Raw genomic sequence first — 23,426 nt, 5'->3', positions numbered from 1 at the left:
ACCCATGGACCTGAGAGCCTGGGATGGGAGAAGATGACCAAACTTCAAAATCATCAACTCACCTGAAGGTCACATTACCAGACGGCGTAATCCACTACCCTTCTAGAGCTGACAGAGATGCTAGCTTGTTTTGAACAGTAGCCACTCTCCCTCTGTTCCATAGTAATAGCATGTTTACTGGGCATATGGCTACCCAGATTGAAGACTAATGTCCCAACCTCTCTCACAATTAGGTATGACACGTTATCAAGTTCTGCACAATGAATGCACACGGAAGCACCATGTGGCAACTTCCAGGACTTTGTCTTAGGAGACGGGTGATTTACCCATTGCCCCTTCTTCCTTTCTATCCCACTACTCAGAGTGTCCATAGGGAAGCTGGGGCTCTATCTGAGGCCATGATGAAGAGGGCCACAAATTAAGGATGGTGAAGTCAAAAGCTGAAGGAGCCTAGGTCCCTGAGAACACTGGGGCAGGGCCCAGGCATTGGCATATTTTTTAAGTTCTCCAGATGATTCTCCTAGGCAATCAGGTTAAGAACCCCCATCCTAGACCTAGTCATCTTTAATAGCTGTATCACCTCTAAAACCTTGACCGTGAACATCTTACTCACTCTCCTTCTACCCCGTTCTCTTCCAACTCACTTCCCCCAGTACCCTGCTCCAAACATTCTTGAAGCTCTTCAAGACCCCAGTCACCACACTCTACACTAACTGTAGAGTGACTCAGTATGGCCTGAGTCAGCAAAAGAGATTCAATCATAGTAAGAAGCTCTGATTTAAGGATCTGTAAAGGGTAAAATATATTGTAAAGTTCACATGAAAGAGTTCTGGAAGCTGAAGGATAAGCTCTATTTTGTAAAACAAATTAGTTATTTTGGATTACAGATAGTTCTACTGTAGAATTTTCAATTCATGAGGAATGTCTATGGTGACATTTTTCTAGGTTGAAAAAGAAATCCAATATTACATATCCTGTTGGCCTAGAAAAGAAAGCACCATATTTGTCACAGGGATATCCCTTCAACAATGGCCAATAAACAAGACCTCATTGTATTGATTTTTAATATCCTGAAGTTCAAACAACTTCTTTTTATATTTTTTAAGTTGTTGGTATTTGCTTTGGTGTTTTTATGCCTTTAAAATGTGGTCTTCACCTTTGGTCCTGATTATCCCATACTTCGATTTTTACTAGTCTGTTTCTTTGACCAAGGTGTTCAAGCTCATACTGATCTGTTTTGTGCTTAATTAAGAAGTGGCTAATCTGCCTTCTCAATAATCAACTGTTCTGTTGATCACATTTGTAGAACTCAAATCCACCAAGAAGGCCATAATAACCATTCTTCCAACAACTGGAAAGCTGTCGGCTTGGATGACAGTTTTAGGATGAAGTAGCCCACAAGATGCGTGACCAGCAAATTCCAAATTCTGATTCTCAGTTTCATGTGTGAAAGTAATTTCCAGTAATTCTTCTTCATGTCAATGCTGGTTGGGGTAATGCACTTCCTTAGTTCTCCTGTAATACGTTCAGGAATGGATAAAAAAAAAAAAACCTAAAGGCATTGTCAAATTATTACAAAAAAGAAAAAAAAGCAAATTATGGGTGCCTGGGTAGCCTAGTCGGCTGAGCATCCAGCTGTTGGTTTCAGCTCAGGTCATGATCTCATGGTTTGTGGGATCGAGCCCCACATTGGGCTCTGCGCCGACACCATGGAGCCTGCTTGGGTTTTTTTCTGTGTCTCTCTCTGTTTCTTTTTCTGCCCCTCCCCTGCTTGTGCTCTGTCTCTCTCTCAAAATAAACCAATGTAAAAAAAAAAAAATTGGGGCGCCTGGGTGGCGCAGTCGGTTGGGCGTCCGACTTCAGCCAGGTCACGATCTCGCGGTCCGTGAGTTCGAGCCCCGCGTTAGGCTCTGGGCTGATGGCTCAGAGCCTGGAGCCTGTTTCCGATTCTGTGTCTCCCTCTCTCTCTGCCCCTCCCCCGTTCATGCTCTGTCTCTCTCTGTCTCAAAAATAAAAATAAAAAACGTTGAAAAAAAAATTAAAAAAAAAAAAAATTAAAAAATTAAAAAAAAAAAAAAAAAGCAAATTAAAGCATACAAAACTGAAACCCAGGAAAACTCCTTGACAGATCTAGGTAAACTGGGCATGGTTGATTTAGAAATGTCAATTCAGGGACTTAGGACAATGTGTTTACAACCAGCTTTCCATATGCACCACTCCCTAACACATGAGATTTTGGTTTGTTTTGTTTCCAACTTTTAAAACTTTTCAAATATACTTTATTTATCACATACCTACTATGTGATCTAAAGAGTTCTGTTTTGTCAAAGCTCAGACAAGACACACTAGGACCGTGATCCCTATAGTATTCAAGAAGATTGTACTGGTGTAAGGTTTTGGAAAGAGGTCACTCACCAGACTCGACTCAATTGCTAGCATGTTTTCTTACCCCTTTGGCCAATACTTAAACCAAGGTAAAATCCAAACCAGGATATCACCAGGTCATTGCAAACTAAACTATAATAAACCTAAATATGGCAACCATTATATTCTCAAAGAGTGTTTTTTATGAGGCATACATGTATAAATGTATAAGTCACTCAAATCCTTAACTGGCTAGAGAGTACTGGAGGGATGACTCTCTTATTATTTTAAGCGACAAGTCAAATTCCAAAGCTAGAATGTTCTTTTTTGTACAATTCATTTCAAACTGAAAAACCACTCACAAGTTGAAAAACCTGGAAATCTTCTTTTCCCATACATTAACAGACAAGAAAGAAGAGAAAGACAAAATATTTTCAGTCTTTCAGGATGACCTAGATAAATCCATTTCAGTCTTATAACCAACATCTGTATTTTTGTTCATATGCTTACCAAAATCATTGAGTTCATCAGCTGGGCATTTATTATACTGTATTTTCAAAAAGGATTTGAGGGGGCTAGCACTAAAAATGTGGGCAAAATCATTCACCCATCTAAAGAAAGTAGCCCGGAGGGAAAATCAGACACCAGCAGCAGGTGCCTCAGACATAAAAGGTGAAAGGAACATAAATATGGTGAATACTGGCGTGGTACAGAGCCAGGTGCCATGCAGAGCCATCCAGCTCTTAAGGATGAAAAAAAGGCAAGCAAATAGAAGTAAAGAGTGTTGACTATTGACTGGGTAGCAGGGAAGGATCCAGGAAGATTTTTAATATCTAGATTCTTATTGCTTAGAGGCTTAGAAGATGTCACTTCCTGTAAAGGGATAAAGTATTATGTGTGTCAAGAAAAGGTGTTTTAGCTGTAACACAGAGATTGGAATAGACCCATCAAAGGTCATTATGGTGATCCAAGCCAGCCAGGATGGGGTGGGGGCCTCAGAGAAGAAAATGGATTCAAGATGGAAACAGAGATTTGGGTTGAGCCATCCATAAACAGCTATTCTATGACACCAAGAGATCAATCACAGATTGAGTGAAGCTGGAAGATGACTTTTTAAAAATTTTTTTACTTTACATAGTGAAGAGGGGGAAAGGAAAAGGGAGAGAGAGAATCCCAAGCAGCCTCCCTGCCCAGCGTGGAACCCGACGCGGGGCTCAAACTCACGAACCGTGAGATCATGACCTGAGCTGAAATCAAGAGCTGGACACTCAACCAACTGAGCCACCCAGGCATGCCTAGAGAGAAGATGAGTTTTAAAAGAAGTAACAAAATGTATTTTTAGCATCTCCCTTGAAATCATCAGACCTTAAGCTTTCTGGAAATGTCACAAGTCAATTCAGTCCTTTTTTCTGACATGGCAGAAATAGGATAATCTAAAAAAATTAATTATTGCTTCAAAATGGACTGCATGCTTATACAATCCTAAAAGTAAAATTAATGTCCAAGTAATGACAACTGCATATCAAATATATATCAAATGGAAAGGCACAGCACCTTATAACCAGATAATTAACAACTAACCAACTTTTGCATAATACTCTCCCCTTATCCCAACAACCACCTTTTAGAATTACGTATTTATTATTATTAATTATTCCCATTTGACGGATGATGCAGCTGCAGCTCAAACATGATCACACTAGAGTAAGCCTTGGGGACTGTACCTGATGCTGACATCGGTCTCAAAACCTCCTTCTTTGAGTACTATATACTCGAATTAGTTAACTAGGACAACTGTGGGGCTAAATCAATGAAATAACACTATATTTAAGTGTGTTAAACCCCAAGCACAGAAATTCCCATATACCAGGGAAAGAGTTTCTATTTCTTAACCCTTAGCATGTGTTCCATCCAGGAGCCTATGGAAAAAAAATCAACGATATTAGAACCAACACTAGAAACATGTAGGTTTTTGTGGCTCAGGGTAACAGAATCAGGGGCTCCTGGAAAGGAGAGGGCAAAGGGAGAAAAGGAAGGTCCTGTGTCAGATATGAAGTTAAGGTCACACGACCCACGGGTGTGAGGAACATGAGAAGGCTGAGAGTGAGGAGAACAGAATAACATACTTAAAAATCAACCTCCAGGGGCACCTGGGTGGCTCAGTCAGTTAAGCGTCTGACTTCGGCTCAGGTCATGATCTCAAGGCTTGTGAGTTCGAGCCCCATGTTGAGCTCACTGCTGTAAGCACAGAGGCTGCTTCGGATCTTCTGTCCCCCCACCCTCTCTCTCTCCCCTTACACTGCTTGGGCTCTCTCTCAAAAATAAATAAATCTTAAAAAAAATAAATCAATCAACTTCCAAAGTGTTTTTGAGGGTGGGCAGGGGAGGGATTTATCTCATTCCATGGTGCATGTTTTAAATACAAATATTTAAAATGTCTGTATATTTTTAAAATATTTCACACTTTTTTTTTTTAATTTTTTTTTTCAACGTTTATTTATTTTTGGGAAAGAGAGAGACACAGAGCATGAACGGGGGAGGGGCAGAGAGAGAGGGAGACACAGAATCGGAAACAGGCTCCAGGTTCTGAGCCATCAGCCCAGAGCCTGACGCGGGGCTCGAACTCACGGACCACGAGATCATGACCTGGCTGAAGTCGGACGCTTAACCGACTGCGCCACCCAGGCGCCCCTATTTCACACTTTTTAAGTAATCTCTATACCCAATGTGGGGCTCGAACCCCAAACTCCAAGATCAAAAGTTGCATGCACCACTGATCAAGCCAGCCAGGTGCCCCCAAATTTCTATACATTTTTTAAGTTTATTTTTTATTTATTTTGGGTGAGAGAGAGAGGAGAGAGCACATGCGCAAGCAGGGGAGGGGCAGAGAGAGAGGGAGAGAGAGAATCCCAAGCAGGCTCCACGCTGGCAGCCTAGAGCCTGATGTGGTGCTCAAACTCATGAACTGTGAGATTCATGACCTGAGCCAAAACCAAGAGTCAGATGCTCAACTGACGGAGCCACCCAGGTGCCCCCCAATTTCTGTATTTTTAAATGAACTTTTATCATGTACTCTTTGACATCCTCATATACCCACATGACACAAAGGAGCTTTTTTGCTAGCTTGCTTTTTCCCTCTGCTGAACAGCCCCATGCTACCTCACCCCTCCGTACAGCACTAGAACACAGATTATAAGATGCTTCCAAAAATCGGTCAGGGCTATCAGGAGATGAAGAAGCAAGAAGAGACCCTCTTAACTCTGAGAACTGAGTCACACACCCAGCGTCTGCCCTGGGCAACTTCTCACCGGCTCTGTCAATGTCACAAATTTGTCTTGTCTCTGCTTCGGTTTTTTTCCTGTGATCTGAACTGCCCGCTCCTCCCCCTTCTATTGTAGGGTGACATTCCACGGAATAAGGGTTGAGAAACATGCTGTAGCCACAGACGACTCTAATGGAAGGGACAACACATTATGTAAACAAAAATCCTTTAGCCTAAGCTCTTCCAAGCAGGGGGTCATTTCCCTTCCCTAAGGAGGCTGTGCGTGCCTGTCCTTGTCTTGGCCCTCAGCGGTGAAAACGAATAATCCCTCACTCACATGTGAATAATACAGAGCCACTGTCCTGCAGGGCCCATGGAGGGCACGGCTCCCCACAGGGAAACAAACGTTCATCACTCGACTTTGCGTGAATCCTGGCACCTCCAGGAACTGACTGCCCCCCCCCCAGTACAGCCCTCCACCGCTCACCCCAGCCCCCCTCGTCCCTGGTGGGCTCCTGTTCACCCTTCACGGCCCTGCCTGGTCCACCGAGTGGGTCCATCTCCCTCCCTACTTTGGCTTCAAGTATGATGTTTGGTGAATTACACATTTCCTTGTCTCTCGCGTAGGATGCCATGAGCTTCTTACAGCCCTATTTGCGTCTAAGTGCTTACCTGTTAGGACCAGCACTAATTAAATATATGCTGAATTATTCATGCAACAAGAGTGAATGATGTGGGTTACAGGCATCTTCATATACAATATCTTGATGTCACGACTTCAAGGATTGAGTTGTGCGTTTATGGACAGGCAGGGCAGGAACGGCCTTACCAGTCACCCAGGGGCCACTGAGTGGCGCTCTCGTGACAGGAAGGGAGAGGGAGATCTGGAATCAGAGGGGTCTCCTAGAGGACATAGAGAATACTTTGGCTTTATCGCTAGCCTCTTCATTAATGAGAAAGAAAACTATGGAGGAAAAAAAAAATTCCCAAACGATGGCAGTTTTCTGCCTAGAAAGGCAAAGTCTGTTCCACTGAAACACGCTTCCCAAAGCCTGCTTTGGGCGAACACTGTGAGCGGTCCACAAATACCTGCACTGAGAGAAGTGTGGAGGGTCTGCAGGGGGTAAGAATGCTGCCGTGAACAACCCACAGACCATCAGTGAACCCGCAAGCCAGGCAGGGGCCGTGGCAGGTCTCAGAGTCGCGTCCAAGCCCCTTGCCTGGCTTCTGTGTCTCTTGGAAAGGTGAACTTGTTCACAAGCTTGGTGTCCACCACGAGCCCCGACCTGGACTTCCCCAGAGGGGGAACAGACCGCCCCCCCAACCGTGGCACAGCCTACTTTCTTCTCCCAGCAGTCCTGGCAGGCTAGCCAGAATGGGCAGACAAGACTGGGCATGTGTTTTCTGACAGAGCTGTTTGTCACTGGAAGTCCCGCTTTAGGGAAAATCAAGTCATATTAGAAGTGCCGTAGCCCTACCCAGACTCTCGGCTTGTCAGCAGCTTCCCCGACACGCCTGCAGGACATCCCTGAGGGCTCTGCACAGTGCTGGTTACGGTGGCTCCGTAGAAGATTCTGGATTCTCTGCTACCAAGTCCAACCAAATTTCAGCCCTCCGCCGTCCTGTATGTCCCATAAAAATATTTACAGCCTCGTGCAGGAAAATCTCACTTCAGTAGAAAATGCGGTAACAGAGGCCTCCAGTGATTCGGGAGTACTTGGCCAGCGTATTTCAGGAACAGTTTCATGGTGATTAACTAACTTGCTTCATTTCAATGTAGTTGTCACTCTGAATTACCACTTAATGGGTGAAGTGTGCAGGCTATAACAATCAGTAGTGCAGGCATAAGGAAGCAAGACATTAAAAAAAAAAAATTAGCCCCTAAAGCAATTATTGTAGTGAATTTTTCAAATAGTTTTAATACTCGGTCCTTTGACCTGAGGGTATGGCTTGGGGAAAATATATTAATCTCAAGATAATAATCAGTCAATTTCAGTTCTTCGATATCTACAATGATATTAAAGATTTCAACCTTACTCTTTTCGGTTGCAAACATTAATTAAGCATGATAATTGTGTGTCTCTGTGATATTTGGTACTTTCTGAATGAGTCAGAGCTCAGGGAATAATTTGAATACAGCAGACAGCAATTTGCTACATAAATTCACCCCAATGCCTATTAGCTCATTGTGAAATAGTCAAAGCTCCTAGATTAGAGGGGTTCTTTTCTGCATTAATACCAAGTTAATCACATCTACGTAACCTTTTATTCACCCTTCCTCAAACCTTCCATGAATAACTTCTGTAAGCCCTGACCTGAATGGAATAAGGTACCGGGTGGGAGTTTTAAAGTATGTATTTTGAGGGGCGCCTGGGTGGCGCAGTCGGTTAAGCGTCCGACTTCAGCCAGGTCACGATCTCGCGGTCCGTGAGTTCGAGCCCCGCATCAGGCTCTGGGCTGATGGCTCAGAGCCTGGAGCCTGTTTCCGATTCTGTGTCTCCCTCTCTCTCTGCTCCTCCCCCGTTCATGCTCTGTCTCTCTCTGTCCCAAAAATAAAATAAAACGTTGAAAAAAAAAAAAAAATTAAAGTATGTATTTTGAATACCGTCTCCTGAAACGATAGAGCTCTACAGGCTCCATCCTGGTATTTATTTTCAGGGGGATTAGATGAGAGGTGAACAGGCTTTATACTTGTTTTTTTTAAACCAAATACCAAATTTGGTTATTTTACGCCAAATAATTTCCATCAGAACCATACAGCATCTATATACCACAAACCTGCATCTTAAGGGTATTTACCAACTACTGGGTAAGTCACCTGACAAGTTCAGGTGCCAGTTTCAATGCTACCCCCCTGGAGATTTGGAGGAGCAACTGTAGGAAAGCCTACAGAGGCCATTAAAATGGACTGCATGCTGACAGTCAGTGCAGGGTGTGCTTGGGGACCGCATCCGCTGAAATAAAGATGACCTCATCTGGGAGCGCGGAGACCAGCAGCTCCTAAAGGGGTGCTGGTGAGGGTGCGGCTGCGGTCGCCATCCTGCCCTCCACTAGTGGCCCCGGCTGCTCCATCAGCCTAGTTCTCTCTGTTCTTCCCTCTGCTGCTGCTTCTCTGCTGACTCTTGTCATTTTGGTAGCAGCGGCAAGAAACCTGGAAGCCGCCCATAGCACCCTCTTCGAACCACCCCCGGGACTTGGAACGCCACCCACACGGGGTTCCGATGTCCGGGGCGGAAGGAGAGTGTGGGAATTCACACGAGACGCCCACGGCCTGAGCGGTGGGCAGGAGAGCACGCAGCCTGCATACTCTATTTGCACCTCAAAATAAAAGGGGAAACATGAGATCTGCTGCACTAAAAATGCAAAGCAGAGAGCGTCCTCTCAGGTCCACCTGAATATAGCCGGAGGAGAGAGGTGTGTGGTACCATCCACACGAGGGCAGCCGGCTGCTGAGTCTAGATGCAGGTGGACTCCCGAGGAGCAGGGAGACTGCCGCTCATTTGACTTAATTCTCCTTCGCTATTTTTCGTTGTATCAGGAAACGAGTAAGTTTATTTGGGCTTGACAATTACTGAGGCTTAACTGAATCGTTACTACTTTGACAGTACTTGTGTGATTTATTGTTTTATGTTTTTTGGTGGCGGCGGGGGGGGGGGGGGAACGGCTGGCCAGGTTCCTCATGAGATGTTTACAAACATCCTGAGAGTTGTATGATCACCTTGGGGACAGCAAACTCATGAAAGATTTGCAGGTGGGCTGACCCCCTCTTCCCTTTTTTTTTTTTTTTTTAACATTTTATTTATTTTTGAGAGACAGAGAGAGACAGAGCATGAGCAGGGGAGGGGCAGAAAGAGGGAAACACAGAGTCTGAAGCAGGATGCAGGCTCTGAGCTGTCAGCACAAAGCCTGACATGGAGCTCGAACTCACAAACCGTGAGATCATGCCCTGAGCTAAAGTCGGAAGCTTAACTGACTGAGCCAGCCAGGCACCCCCTCCCTCTTACCTTCTACTTCAGTCATATGCCACAGTGGAAGGGCCACAGAAATCTGTGGCCCGGCTCCTCCATTTACAGTGTGACACTGAGTGAGTCACCAGCTACTCTGAGCTCACGAATTCTGGTATTTTTAATTTGCGAGCCACAATGCAAACGCTATGACTGTCTGCCCTTCTTCCTTAGAATTCACTTCTCAGAGGCAAATCCAAGCAGGTGACGGGCAGCCCGGGCTCGGTGAGGATTTATTTTGCTTAGCTTTCCACCCAACATGTATGCACCATGGGCCATCGTCCCACAGTCACCTGGCCGACCTTCATTCCCACCAACCCACCGACCCCATACCTCCAGCCACTCTTCCCAGGCAGAGCCAAGCTCCTCCCTCTGTTCTGCATGGAAGTGCTTCTGGGGCTGTGGAGGGCGGCTGAGGGCCATGGGGGTATGGAAGCCCTTGATCTCGCTTCTCTTCACTGACAGCAGCAAAGTACCTAGCTATTTTAAATCCTGAAATGCCAACTGAGAAGACGTTAAACCTAAAGGCTTCTGTCTGTTGAGAAAAAACAAGCCTGAAAATCACTGGAGTAGTGGAAAGAATATGGGCTCATCGAACCCAGACCGGTGACTTATTAAATACGTGATTTAGGGCAAATTCCTTCAACTTTCTGCCCACCAGTTGTTTCATCTATAGGGTAGGGCTACGGCCAGGACTAACGAAGCAGCACATGGGGAAGGTCTCTGAGAGAGAGAGCCTCTCCCATAAGAGCAAAATAAAGTAGTCACAGTTACCTGCCTCTTCACTCTCCTCTACCCACCGAACCTTATAAAACTCATCTGCACCCACAAACTCTTTGCGTGGAATGGTCTCACTGCAGCAGAGGATTCCGTGAGGACTGTGGACCTCTGTCTCGTTATGTGGCCAGCAATGCCACCTGCACTCCTCCATCAGCAGAGTGGGCAGGCCACGGCCGCCCTTGCAAAGCATCATGAACCCACTCAGGCCGGAAGCAGCCGGTTTAGCATCTGGGATGCCCCAAAGATAACCCGTCCCCATGCGGGATAACCCGTCCACCCCCTGGAGGTGCCCACAGAGCAGCAGTGCAGCAATATCTCCAACTGTGCAGCTGGACAGCCCCACCTCCACCCGCCATTCTGGACACATCTCGGGGCACCTGCTGGAGACCAAGGATCACGGTCCGCACAGAGAATATTTGTGCCTTGAGATACACCTCTGAGGTAGATAACTGACCTCCTGATGGGATGGGAACCTCATGTGTGCCTCTCTACCACGGGAGGAAAGTAGCAGGCATCTATAAATCTATAATGAGAAGACATCTCAGGAATGAGAAAGGACAGGTGAGTAACAGGAAGGAGGGAGACAGGGTGGGGAAGGAGGAGTGAAAGACAGAGAAAAACAGGGAGGTACATGCAAAAAGAATGAGACAGAAACGTCAGAGAAAGAGAAAGGCAAGACAGAGACAGTGAGATAGACACAGAAAAAGGCAGAGAGGAAGAAATGGGAGGTAAATAACGAGAAAGGCAGAGATGGAGAGAGGTGAGGATAGAGAGAAACAGGTGCAGAGAGACAAAATGACAGAGAGCGGGAAAAAATAAGGAGAGAAAAGAGAGAGCAAGAGAGAGGGGTGTGGGGAGGCGGGGGAGGGAGACAGGCACACAGTTCCGGTCTGATGAAGCCAGATGGCGAGAGAGACAATGATTCACAGATGTGCCCCAGTGGTCATTAGAAGGGGACATGACAGGCAGGTAAGGTGAAGCCATCTTAGCCCATCATCCTTTTTTTTTTTCAGAGCTGCTTTAAACATCATCAGCGCTTGCTGGGAAAGCTATTTAATCCCATTTCTCCTGCATCTACCAACTCTTTATCTTGGGAGTAGTAGCCCCTGGGACTCCCTTCTTTCCCTATTCAGCCTCCAGTCGAGCACTGTGAAGGGGGTGAGCCACGGGGCACCAGCACGGGAGGTACGCTGGTGACCAGGGCGCCCAATCCTGCTGGCCTGGAGCGTAGCTTCTGACGGCACTCTCCTTCCTTGGCCCATATCAAGGCCTTATCTAGCATCAGGTGAGTAGTAGTTGCCCAAGGAATATTTGCTAATAATGGGGTCCCTCTGATGATATCTGAAAGGGCTCCTAATTATAGATTTCATTAGTATTAATTTAACTCAATTCCATTGAAATGTGTTGAGTGTCTGTGCTGAAGCACGGTGTTGCTATGGTATTTAATTTACTTTAAAGTATGAAGTACATACCTTGGGATATTCTGCATAAACATTACTTAGGCCAAGCTCCCATCTGGTACCAAGATTATTCTAGTGGAGGCTGTACTGGCCAGTGGTGGTCAGTGGGCCCATTCTCCAGAGCGAGGTCCTGCAAGGACTTTAATCACTGTCTCTATCAGCAATGGTTCCTTTGCTTCTTCTTGATTAAAGCAGTGGCCTGTTGACTAGCAATGATATGATCCCAAAAAACAGGTTACCTCTGGTGAAATTAGAGACACCCAAGTTATATAAATTAGGTCAATATATTTTAGAGACATTCACTACCCTTCCCTGAATTTGTGGGATAATCCAGTGTGTTCTGTATTCTTTATTAAAGGGGTGATGCCCTCGGCTCAACTCCCTCCTTGGTCCTGAGACAATACGAATTCTGGATGGTTCTGCTTGCTTGATGCTGACAGGGAGGGGAAGTGTCAGTACCCTCACTATGGAAAACTGGAGTGTTTCTGTAGTGACCTGATATGCAAACTGTAGAGTACCGACAGAACCACAAAGCTATGACTTCTCAAGCCTGTAAGATATTTTATTTTGTGCTTCTCTGATAATAAGAATTAAGTTGATAAATGCTTCTATATGGGGCAGAATCTGGTCCGAGATCCACTTTCAGTTTAATATGGTAATGGATTTGTTGGAGGGCAGACTTATGGCTCTCACCCACCGCAAAATCCTATGAGGACTGTTTATAAACAGAACAAGGGCTTTTTGGAGAAATGACTAATTCCACAGTTGGGGTGGGGGGTGGGGTACAAGATGAACCTGAAATATCTTGTTATGCCCAAATTTTTTCAACTCCCCCCCCCCCTCCCCAATGATGGGCACATCAGAAGGACACAGGAGGACTTTCAGCTCCAGGAAAATGGAATGAATGTACTTTTCCTTGTTTCTCCCAGTAGATACCACTAAGACCCCTGGGCATCGGGTATAACGCAAACATAAAAGAACTCTGAAAGACGGAGGGAAGACCAGCCAAGACCCTGGGACCCAAGGAATGAGCCAGTGGTGAGTTCCCCGGGTTTCTCTTTGCCTCACATGCCCAAGACTGGGGACTGAAGAAGACAGCAACTTAGAAATGCCAAGAAAATTACAAAAGAAGCCCCAAACAAAACCTACTTTCTCCAGCCAAAGGCCTGGGAAAGGGGCAGCCCAGAAAGACAGAACATTGTTAGATTATAGCCGTTTTATTCTGGCCAATCACCACCATGAGAAACAAAAACCAACTATGGCCCCAACCCCATCCACAGCGAAGGCTAAGTGGGGAAACTAACCCTTCCCCCCAGGCTGGGTAGTAATAAGTGACCCCACCTTACTCCACTTGGGTGTGTCAGAAAAAGACAAACAGGTGAGCCAGCACGATCATTCCTGCCGCCTGCAGTAGGAACCCTCCATACCACCGCCACTACCACTGGTGGCGGTGCGACCTCACGGGGAGACGGGATTTCCAACACCATGTGACAGTAATGAGGCCCCTCTCCCCTCTTCCTGGGCCAGAACTGTGTCCGAGAAAGTCTGCTGAAATGGAAGATTTACTTAAGGCCCAGAATCTCTTAACATAATCCCCCTAACTGCTGGTTTCAAACAAAAATAATTTGTGATACCAGCAACCAGGAAAATCTCAAAGTAGAATGAAAACAAAACAAAAAGACAACTACTGAGATTGCAGAGATGTTAGAACTATCTGACAAAGATGTGAAAGCGGCCATCATAACAATGCTTCCAGGAGCACTTACAAACATGCTCGAAACAGATGACAAAATAGACCCAGCGGAAATACAGAAAGTCTCACTGAATAAAGAGAATATACTAAAAAAGAACAAAATGGAAAGCTTAGAACTAAAAAACCGCAATGAGTGGGTTTAACAGCAGAATGAAAGAGACAGAGGGAAGAATCAATACAGGTGAAAATGGAGTAAAGGAAAATCTCCAATATGAAAACAAAGATAAACTAGACAGAAGAAAATGAACAAGGCTTCAGAGATCTATGGGGCTAGAGCAAAAAAAAAAACCCTAATATTTCTGTCATTGGAGTTCTGGAAGGAAAAGGGGAAGAGGATAAGCTTAAAAATAAATATAAATACATAAATACAGAAAGAAAGAAAGAAAGAAAGAAAGAAAGAAAGAAAGAAAGAAAGAAAGAAAGAAAGAGGGGCACCTGGCTGGCTCAGTCAGTTAAGCGTCCGACTTAGGCTCTGGTCATGATCTCACGGTCCGTGGGTTCGAGCCCGTGTCCGACTCTGTGCTGACAGCTCAGAGCCTGAAGCCTACTTCCGATTCTGTGTCTCTCTCTCTCTCTGCCCCTTCCCCGCTCATGCTCGCTCACGCTCTCTCATTCTCTCAAAAATGAATTATCATTGAAAAAAGTGTTAAAACAGAGTACTTGAATAAATAACAGCTGATAATTTCCCAATTTGTCAAGAGCCATACACCTACAGATCCAAGAAGCTCAGTAAATCCCCAACAGGATAAACCTGAAGAAATTCACACCAAGAAACATCACAATCTGACTTCTAAACACTAGCGACTAAAACACTAAAAAAAATCTTGAAAGTAGCAAGAGGGAAATTCCCTGTAGGGGAAAAAAAAAAGAAAAAGCAATTCAAATACCACCATATTTCTCATCAGAAGCCATGAAGCCTGAAGGAAGTGGCACAGGAGTTTCTAATGCTGAAGGAAATCAACTGTCCACCAAGAATTTTATTACCAGTGAAAATAAGTGATGAAGGAAAACTAAGAGAATGTGCCAGCATCACAATTACCCTAAGACAGTGGCTAATGGAAGTTCTCTAAAAAGGAAGAAAACATAAAAAGGGGATTGTGGAACATCAGGAAGTAAAAAAGAGCACTGTAAGAAAAAACTGGGGTAAATATGTTAGACTTTCCTTCTCTTGAGTTTTCTAAATTACGTTTGATGGCTGAAGCAAAAATGATAACACTATGTAATATGGTTCTAAAAGTATGTGGGAAAAATATTTAGAACAATTATATAAATAAACCGGAGAGGGCAAAGGAATGTACAGTGAAGTAGAATTTCTGTATGTCACTCAAACTGGTGATATGACATCAATAGACTGTGATAAGTTATGTAAATATAAGGCAATGTCAAGAGCAATCACTAAAAAAGCTATAAAAAATACTATAGATAAGTCAGAATAAATTCTAAAAATGTTCAAATAACCTACAGAAAGACTGGAAAAATCAAAGAAAAGAAACTAACAACAGAAAACAATAAAAAATGATAAGTTAGAAGAGGTAAGTTCTATTGTATAAATAATTATATTAAATGTAAATTATATAAAAAATATAAATAAAGACAGAGATTGACAGTGTGGGTTTAAAAACCGGACCCAATTATGTGCTGTCTACAAGAAACTAATTTCATACATACAGACAAGCTGAAAGTAAAGTGGAAAAATACATAATCATGCTAACAAAACTAATCGAAGAAAGCAAGAGTGGCTAGATTAGTATCAAACCACATTTCAGAACATAGAAAATTACCAGGGACATAAAGGTACATTATAAAATGATAAAAAGAAAAAGTCCATCAAGAAGACATAGCAATCATCCATATGTATAGACTAAACAGAGCTAAAAAATATATGAAGGAAAAACTAGGAGCAGTGAAAGGAGAATTCAACAAATCTACAATAATAATTGAAGACATAAATACTCTTTTCTCAACAATATAGAACAACTAGGCGGAAAATCAGCAAGGATATAGAAGAAATCAACAATACCATTGACCAACAGGATCTAAACAATATTTATAAAACACTCCACATAACAGCAGCAGTTCGTTCAAGTGCCAGTGGAACATATACCAAAAGAGACCACATCCTGAATCATAAAGGAAACCGTAACAAATTTTTAAAAAATTGGAATCACACTGTCCTCTGACCATAATGGAATCAAACTAGAAAGCAAAAACAGAAAGCTAACAGGAAAATCTCCAAACACTAGGTAACTAAACAAGAGACTTCTAAGTAACCATTGGGTCAAAGAGGAAGTCTTAAGGAGGAAAAAAAAATACAGTGAGCTAAATGAAAATAAAAATACAACATGCCAAAATTTGTGGGACACAGCTAAAACAGTCATGAGAGGAAATTTTATAGCACTAAAATACTTATATTTGTAAAGAAGAAGACTCATTAAAAATCTAGGCTACCAACTCTATAACCTTAAAAAGAAAAAGAGAAAAAGAAACTCAAAGCAAGCACAAGAAAGGAAATAACAAAGGTAAGAACAGAAATCAATACAATTAAAAATAGAAAAATAACAGGGAAAAATCAATGAACAAAATGCTGGTTCTTTAAAACAATCAGTAAAACTGACAAACTTGTATGACTGACAAGTAATTAAATAGGACAGAAGACACAAATTACCAAGATCGGGTAATAGAAGAGGGGATTTCATTTCAGACTCTGCAAACATCAAAAGAATAATAAAGTAATACAATGAACGACTCTACACACGTAAATCTGACAACTTAGATGAAATGGACCAAGTCCTTGAAAAGCACAAATTGCCACAACTCACAATACAAAATAAATCATTTAAACAGCTACATAACCTTTAAGAAAATTGAATTCATAATTTTAAAACTCCCAAAAAAGAAATGTAAAAAAAAAAAAAAAAAAAAAAAAAAGCCCAGATGTTATTACTGGAAAGTTCTACCAAATATTTAAAGAACTAACACAAATTCTACCCAATCACTTCCAGAAAACAGAAAAGAATGGAATACTTCCCAATTCATTTTATGAATGCACCCTGATACCAAAACCAGACAAAGGTCCAAAAAAAGAAAACAACAGATCAATATCTCTCATAAATACGGAAGCAAAAATTCTTAACAAAATATCAGCAAACAGAATTCAGCAATATATACAGAGAATATGCCATCAAGAGATGCAAAGCTGGTTCAATATTTGAAAGTCAATCAGGACAACCCACCATAGTAGAAGGTGAAAAAAAAACCCCACATAATCACTGCAATTGATGTCAAACACTGCAAATTGCTCTATTTGACAAAATTCAATACATATTCAAAATAAAAACTAAAAAAAATTAGAGGGGCGCCTGGGTGGCTTAGTTAAGCGTCTGACTCTTCATTTTGGCTCAGGTCGTGATCTCATGGTTGTGGGATAGAGCCCTGTGTTGGGCTCCGTGCTGAGCGTGGAGCCTGCTTGAGATTCTCTCTCTCCCCCTCTGCCCCTCTCCCCCACTTGCACACTCTTTAAAACAAATAATTGAATGAATGAATGAATGAGTAAATAAATGAATAAATAAATATTTTAAAAAGGACGCAAGAGCCAGCTTGAAGAGATTCCCACTGGTAAACTGGGGATAATTTGAGCACCAAAATAATTAAAGATGGTAAAAAATTATAAATAATTAAGAATAGGGACCAATAAGTACATACTAATGATAGATATATAGGTAGATACATAGATACATAGAGATAGAGATAGAGATAGAGATAGAGATAGAGATAGAGATATAGAGATAGAGAAAGAGATAGAGAGATAGAGAGATAGAGAGATAGGGACAGACAGGCAGGCATACAGATGGACAAGGGAAAAGAAAGGGTTTTGCTTCCAGCTAAAAATGGAATGCCATGGAAATCTTAAAAAAAAAAAAAAAAGCTTATAGATATAGAGAACAGACTGGTGATTGCCAGAGGGAGGGGGTGGAGGGGGTGGGTAAAATAGGTAAAGGGGTTCAAAAGGTACAAACTTCAGGTTATAAAATACATAAATCCTGGGGATGTAACGAGCAGCCTGGTGACAACAGATAATAATAATGCACAGATGCTAAAAGAATACATCTTAAAAGTTCTCCTCACAAGAACAAATTTTGTAACTATGGATGGTGATGGATGTTAACCAGACCTACCATGGTGATCATTTTGCAATGCATACAAACATTGAATCATTATGTTGTACACCTAAAAGTAATATAATGTTATAGGTCAACTATACATCAAAAAAATGGGGGGGGGGGGCAGAATGCCAACTGGTAAATATGGAGGAAGTGCTAGAGTAAAGAAATCATCATTTTGCAACCATCATAGTCTTAGCTTGGTTTACAAAAGCATCATGAAAAGATGCTCCATTTGGAGTGGGGGGTTCTGATAAGAGTACATTTGCATAATCTTGAAGTGATTCTCCATAGATTACATATTCCTGGAAATGAAAAGAATGTTCACTGGACAGGGGAAAAGTCAAGCAATACCTGGAGTGGCTGATCAAAATTATCACCAAAAAGGGACAGATGGATAGCGTATATGACCCAGAAGGGCATATTACTTATTACTATTCTGACTTCGGATGCGTAACCTTAATGAGAAATCATCAGACAGACCCAAAATGGAGAACATTCTTATTTTTAAAAAGAGGGGAGGTATGTCTTCTTCAAAAGTATCAACGTCATAAAAGGAAAAGGCTGAAGGTGAAAAGACCCTAAGAGCCATGACAACTAAGTGTTAACATGTGACCCTAAAATGGAACTGAGTACAAGAGGGGGAAACCAGTGCTAGCAAGGACAGTACTGGGTCAAGTGACAAAATTGGGTATGGATGGTAGATTAAAATATAGAATCAATGTTAAACTTCTTTTTTTTTTTTTTAATATTTTAATGTTTATTTATTTTTGAGAGAGAGAGAAGAGAGCCAGAGAGACAGAGCATGAGCGGGGGAGGGCAGAGAGAGAGGGAGACACAGAATCTGAAGCAGAACAGAATTCTGTCAGCACAGAGTCTGATGCAGGCTCTAACTCATGAACTTTGAGACCATGACCTGAGCCAAAGTCGGACACTTAACGGACTGGGCCACCCGGGTGCCCCAATGATAAATGTCTTGAAGTTAGTAATTGTCCTGTGGTTATGTAAGAAAATTCCTTTACTTTTTAGGAAGTACACGCAGAAGTATTTGGGCATAAAAGAACAACAGTGTGGTATACGGAACTTTCAAAAGGCTTGGAAAAAAACGGAGATAGTAATGATAGGTGAAATTAAAGGATGTAAGGGTATTTATTCTCTGTATGAGTCTTGAAATTTGCCAGTTTTAAATTATTTCCAAATTAAAAAAACATTTTTTTAAGTTCTTTGGCTACCGTTACCTATCAAAGAACTAAGAGATGTGCATACCAATTTGTACGGGATAGGCTTCCAAAAAGTAGAGTAATTAAGAGCATAGGCCTCTCAGTTAAGACAAACTTGGCTTCAAATCTAGCTCTGACCCTCTAAGCTGACCTGACCTCAAGATGCCTCGATTTCTTCACCTGTAAAATGGGGAAAATAACGTTGACCTCATAAATTATTCTGAAGGTTAATGAGTTCAGGGCGCGTATCACAACACCTAGCATATAGTTAGTCATCATTCCACAGTGCTACTTGCTATTTCAATAGGTTAGCAGTCGTGGTACTCAGTTAGCACTTGTGGTGACGGTCATTGTTGCTAGTAGGCCACAGAGGCCAAAGATGACCAAAATATGGTTTCTGACCTCAAATGACTTCAAAAGAAACAGAGTTGAACCACAAGCCACCGTGGGTGACGTAACTGCACACAAAATGTTACCGCAGCGGAAACAAGCGTATTTGCTTCTTCTGGGGGGTGGACTGGAAAGGACATCGCAGGGAAGGTGACGGTCAAGGTGAGCAGTAGAGGGTAAGGTTAGGATTTCACCAGGTGGACACAAGGGTGAGGTTAGGGCATTCCGAGGTCAGTTACCTACCGAGGTAACAGGTAGGCCTCAGGCACTCAGGGCTTGGGTGGGAAAGAATGGAGGCAGAGGGAAGTGCAGGTGGGGCTGGAAAAAGTACATCCGGGCCACAGCTGTGGAGGGTAAAGGGCCTTGAATGTAACACCCTAAGTGGGTTTCACGGTTTCCAGTGTGCAGTGGGAGAATCGGGGGAGGTTTTGAGTGAGGGGTGACGTGACTGGATGGTTGTCATAGAAAAAATACTACCTGGCAGGAGCTCGGAACGTTAATCCAGTAATCATGCCTTCAAATGGAAACTCTTAAGGGAAGGCCAAGCAAATAGCCCCTTCGTGTCTCTTCTGTTTTTGGCACGTCCTGCCCAAAGGGTGATAATCAAAACAGTCAGCAACAGGTAAGACTGGCTGATGCCATGGTGCACACACACACACACACACACACACACACACACACACACAGGGGGGGTTGGGCAGGGGATGCAGGCAGGGCAGCTGGCAAGCACTCTGGTAGCCCTGCAGGGGGGCAGCCAAATGGATCTGGGGGCAGCTAACTGGCATGACAGTCAGCACCGGGAGCTGGCAATGCCCACCAGGCATTAACCTTATGGTTACGAGATCACCGGGACCAAGGGCTAGGCCAGGGTGGTGGTGGGCAAATGGATAGCTTGTGGGGAGCAGGCAAAGGACTGAGTATGTCAACTTTTTAACAACCAGTACACGTGCTTTCCGGCTGAGCGCGAGCCGTGCCCCTCTTACGCCAAGGTTTCCTTCACCAGACTATCCATCCTTAGTTTATGTACCTGGGGCTGGCCCAGAAGGTGCCATCCTTACCAGAACTATCTTGGCCACAAAGCCCCCTTCAAAGTAAGGCGTCCTGCACACACGAGGCGGTCCCACCTGTATTCTATATTGTACAGTCAAGGGGCCCCATGTGGGTCTACACACAGGACTGGACTGAATCCACACGAACTGTGGATGTTGTAGACAGTCACCACATTTCTGTCTCTTGACTCGGCTAATTTTTGTATACATAAGAAAAAAGAAATGAGAGTTTTAATTCACTTTTTAAAAGGACACTGTAGTCCAACTTCGGCTCAGGTCATGATCTCACAGCTCGTGGGTTCGAGCCCCGCGTCGGGCTCTGTGCCGACAGCTCGGAGCCCTGGAGCCTGCTTCGGATTCTGTGCCTCCCTCTCTCTCTGCCCCTAACCCACTCGCATTCTGTCTCTGTCTCTCTCAAACGTAAATAAACTTTAAAAAATAAATAAATAAATAAAAATAAAAGGACACTGTAATTGGAATGTGGCTCTTCCGGAGTGCACATTGTACTTCATCTAACCAGTCTGGTGAGGCTCATGCTTTTCCTGTTTGTAGCAAGAAGGAAAGAGAATATGTTCCCATACGACATTCTCCTTTAAACTCTCCAATGTACCCGACAGCTATTTGAAGAGGTGGCTGACATTTAAATCAACAAGACAGAAAAATGGTTCCATCTGGACCAGGAGAAACGTTCACCCAGCGATCGTGATCTTGTTTTCCCGACGGCCACCACTGGTGTTACCTCCGAGGCGATGGAGGTGAAAGTGCTGCTGAAGTGCACGTGCTTCCGGACCTCGCTGCCATTGGCAGTCAGCAGCCAGTCCCCCAAGGCGTGGTCGTCACCCGCCGACCGGTTGCCGTGGCTCTGGTTGGGCAGGAGCTCTGCCAGGTCCCAGTGGTAGGACGGCGTGGCCCCCACCAGTGCGATGAGGATGGCCTCCGTGGCCACGTAGAGCTGAAGGAGCAAACATACAAACCCATCAGTGTTGAGATTGCGATCAGCAGGCTCACAAGCCCTGCAAGATCAGTTTCTTGCTTTTGTGTTTTCGTGAGCTACACAAAACCAGACACATCAGAAGCAAAGGAGAGAAACTTGGAAAGGAAGCTTCCCGATCTACTACCAACAGCATCATCAGCAATCCCACTTGTAAAGCACCTTAGGCTTTTTCTGGGGGGGGGGTCTCCTCTACATTTGAGACACATCTGATGCTCAGGACCCTGCACACGGATGACAGTATGACACTGGCGAAGGTGGGGATGGGCGGGGGACATTACGGCTCTGAAACACTACACTCTCAGTTCAGATAAGCAGGCACCAGGCTCCAAGAGTATCTTGGCCTTGGATTCACCATCTAAACAAAATCTTTTGTGGCACAGTTAAATGTCTCAGAAAACAGCACACATATATTCTCTCTCTCTTAGAGAATATACATACATAGTAAAAGAATATAGAGAGAGCATATTCATATAGAGTGTATATATATACACACAGAGACAAAGAATCTATATAGTGTGTATATACAGACAGAACATTTATAGAGTGCATATAGACAGTATATATAAAAAGTATATATAGGAAGAAAATATATAGAGAGAGAAGTAGTATAGATAGATAACACATATATACAGAGAACACAAATGAAAATACTTTATTAAAGCAGGTAAGCATAATATGTACTTGAGTAGGCACTATTTTATTCTATTCTATTCTATTCTATTCTATTCTATTCTATTCTATTCTATTCTATTCTGTTTTATTTAATTTTAAGAGAGAGAGAGGCACAAGTAAGTGAGGGGCAGAGAGAGGGAGAGACAGAGAGAGAGAGAGAGAGAGAAGTGGAGCTCATTCCAAGGGGCCTTGAGCTCCCAGACCGTGAGATCATGACCAGAGCCAAAGTCAGATACTTAACCAACGGACCCACCCAGGCTCCCAAGTAGATACTATATTAAAACATAATAGACAACTTTCATAAGCTGTGAAGAAATTCAAAATCCCATAATAAATACTCACTTTATAACCCTTAGCTCTACTTAATCATTATTTAATCTAAACATAGTTGTTCCCCTAAAAAAAAAAAAATTCCCTCATTCATTCAAGAAATAATTATTGAGCACATATGCCATTTGTCTCTGATTGTTCTGGGCCTTACAGCTATTCACAATCGGGTTTACAAGCTGTTGAGCCCTATGCAGCCTTTATATGCTATGAATTTCCATTTATATTAGTTCTCATTGCCGGATGATTATTTCAAGCTTCAAATGAATTCGGAAAACACAGAATCAGTCTGTTCCAGTGAGAACTCTCTCACTAAGGAAGAAATCTTATTTTAAGAACTGATCCCCATTAATTTAGAACCTGGTATCTTAAAATACCTTTAAACACAATAAGCGTTTTACGAAGTACGAAGCTGTGATTTCGCTATAGCATATAGTAACACCCCCACTGGACGGATGTGCTGACTGAGGCACGAAAAGGAGGAGATTTGCCAACAGCTTCGGCTCCATCCATCAGTGAACCCCGAGCTCCTTCCACACCACGGTGTAGGGGCATATTCAGCTGTTAAGTGGATAAGCTAAAATGCCAAAGGCAGAGTAATTTATCACAAGTAAATGATGGAATTAGTGTCAAGGAAAGAGAAAGGAAGTCATGCCATTGTGTGTGTCACAAGAGAAAGCTAACGTAAAACCCAGGGTGTGATTTTTGCACTCTCTGTGAGGCTGCGAGGATATGAGGCAGCCCCAGTCTGTTTTGAGGCAAATGACGGTGGGCCTCCCGAGAGGTACCCAGCCACCACAGGTCAGTCTGCATGGGTGATTTATTGTAGAAGGCAGAAGATATCATGTTTCTAGATTTATATTGCTTCCTGGCCCCTATTTGCATACTATTAGGGAAGTTTTAGACCAGGAGGCAATCAGTCTGTAAAAATAAAAACCTTAATAATTACAAGAACAGATAGATTACACATTTGGCAGCAGCTATAATTACA

General features: G+C 43.2%; 1 protein-coding gene across 3 annotated transcripts in view; it reads right to left on the bottom strand.

Annotated features, from left to right (window-relative positions):
• The window catches only part of SLC22A15 (solute carrier family 22 member 15), an 82,787-nt gene that overhangs the window by 44,935 nt on the left and 14,426 nt on the right, over positions 1–23,426 (bottom strand). For all 3 annotated transcript variants that reach the window (XR_015255019.1, XM_086717914.1, XM_086717915.1), the window contains exon 2: positions 21,182–21,394. Coding sequence is in view for 2 of the 3 variants with exons in the window: in XM_086717914.1 (XP_086574040.1) it covers positions 21,182–21,394 (213 nt within the window). In the remaining variant the exon portion in view is untranslated. The remainder of the gene's footprint in view (positions 1–21,181; positions 21,395–23,426) is intronic.

This window comes from Puma concolor, chromosome C1 (assembly GCF_028749965.1).
Source record: "Puma concolor isolate L17-30 chromosome C1, mPumCon1.1.hap2, whole genome shotgun sequence".
Lineage (NCBI taxonomy): Eukaryota > Metazoa > Chordata > Mammalia > Carnivora > Felidae > Puma > Puma concolor.
Note: the sequence above shows the minus strand (reverse complement) of the source record. Positions and strands in the feature narration are given on the sequence as shown.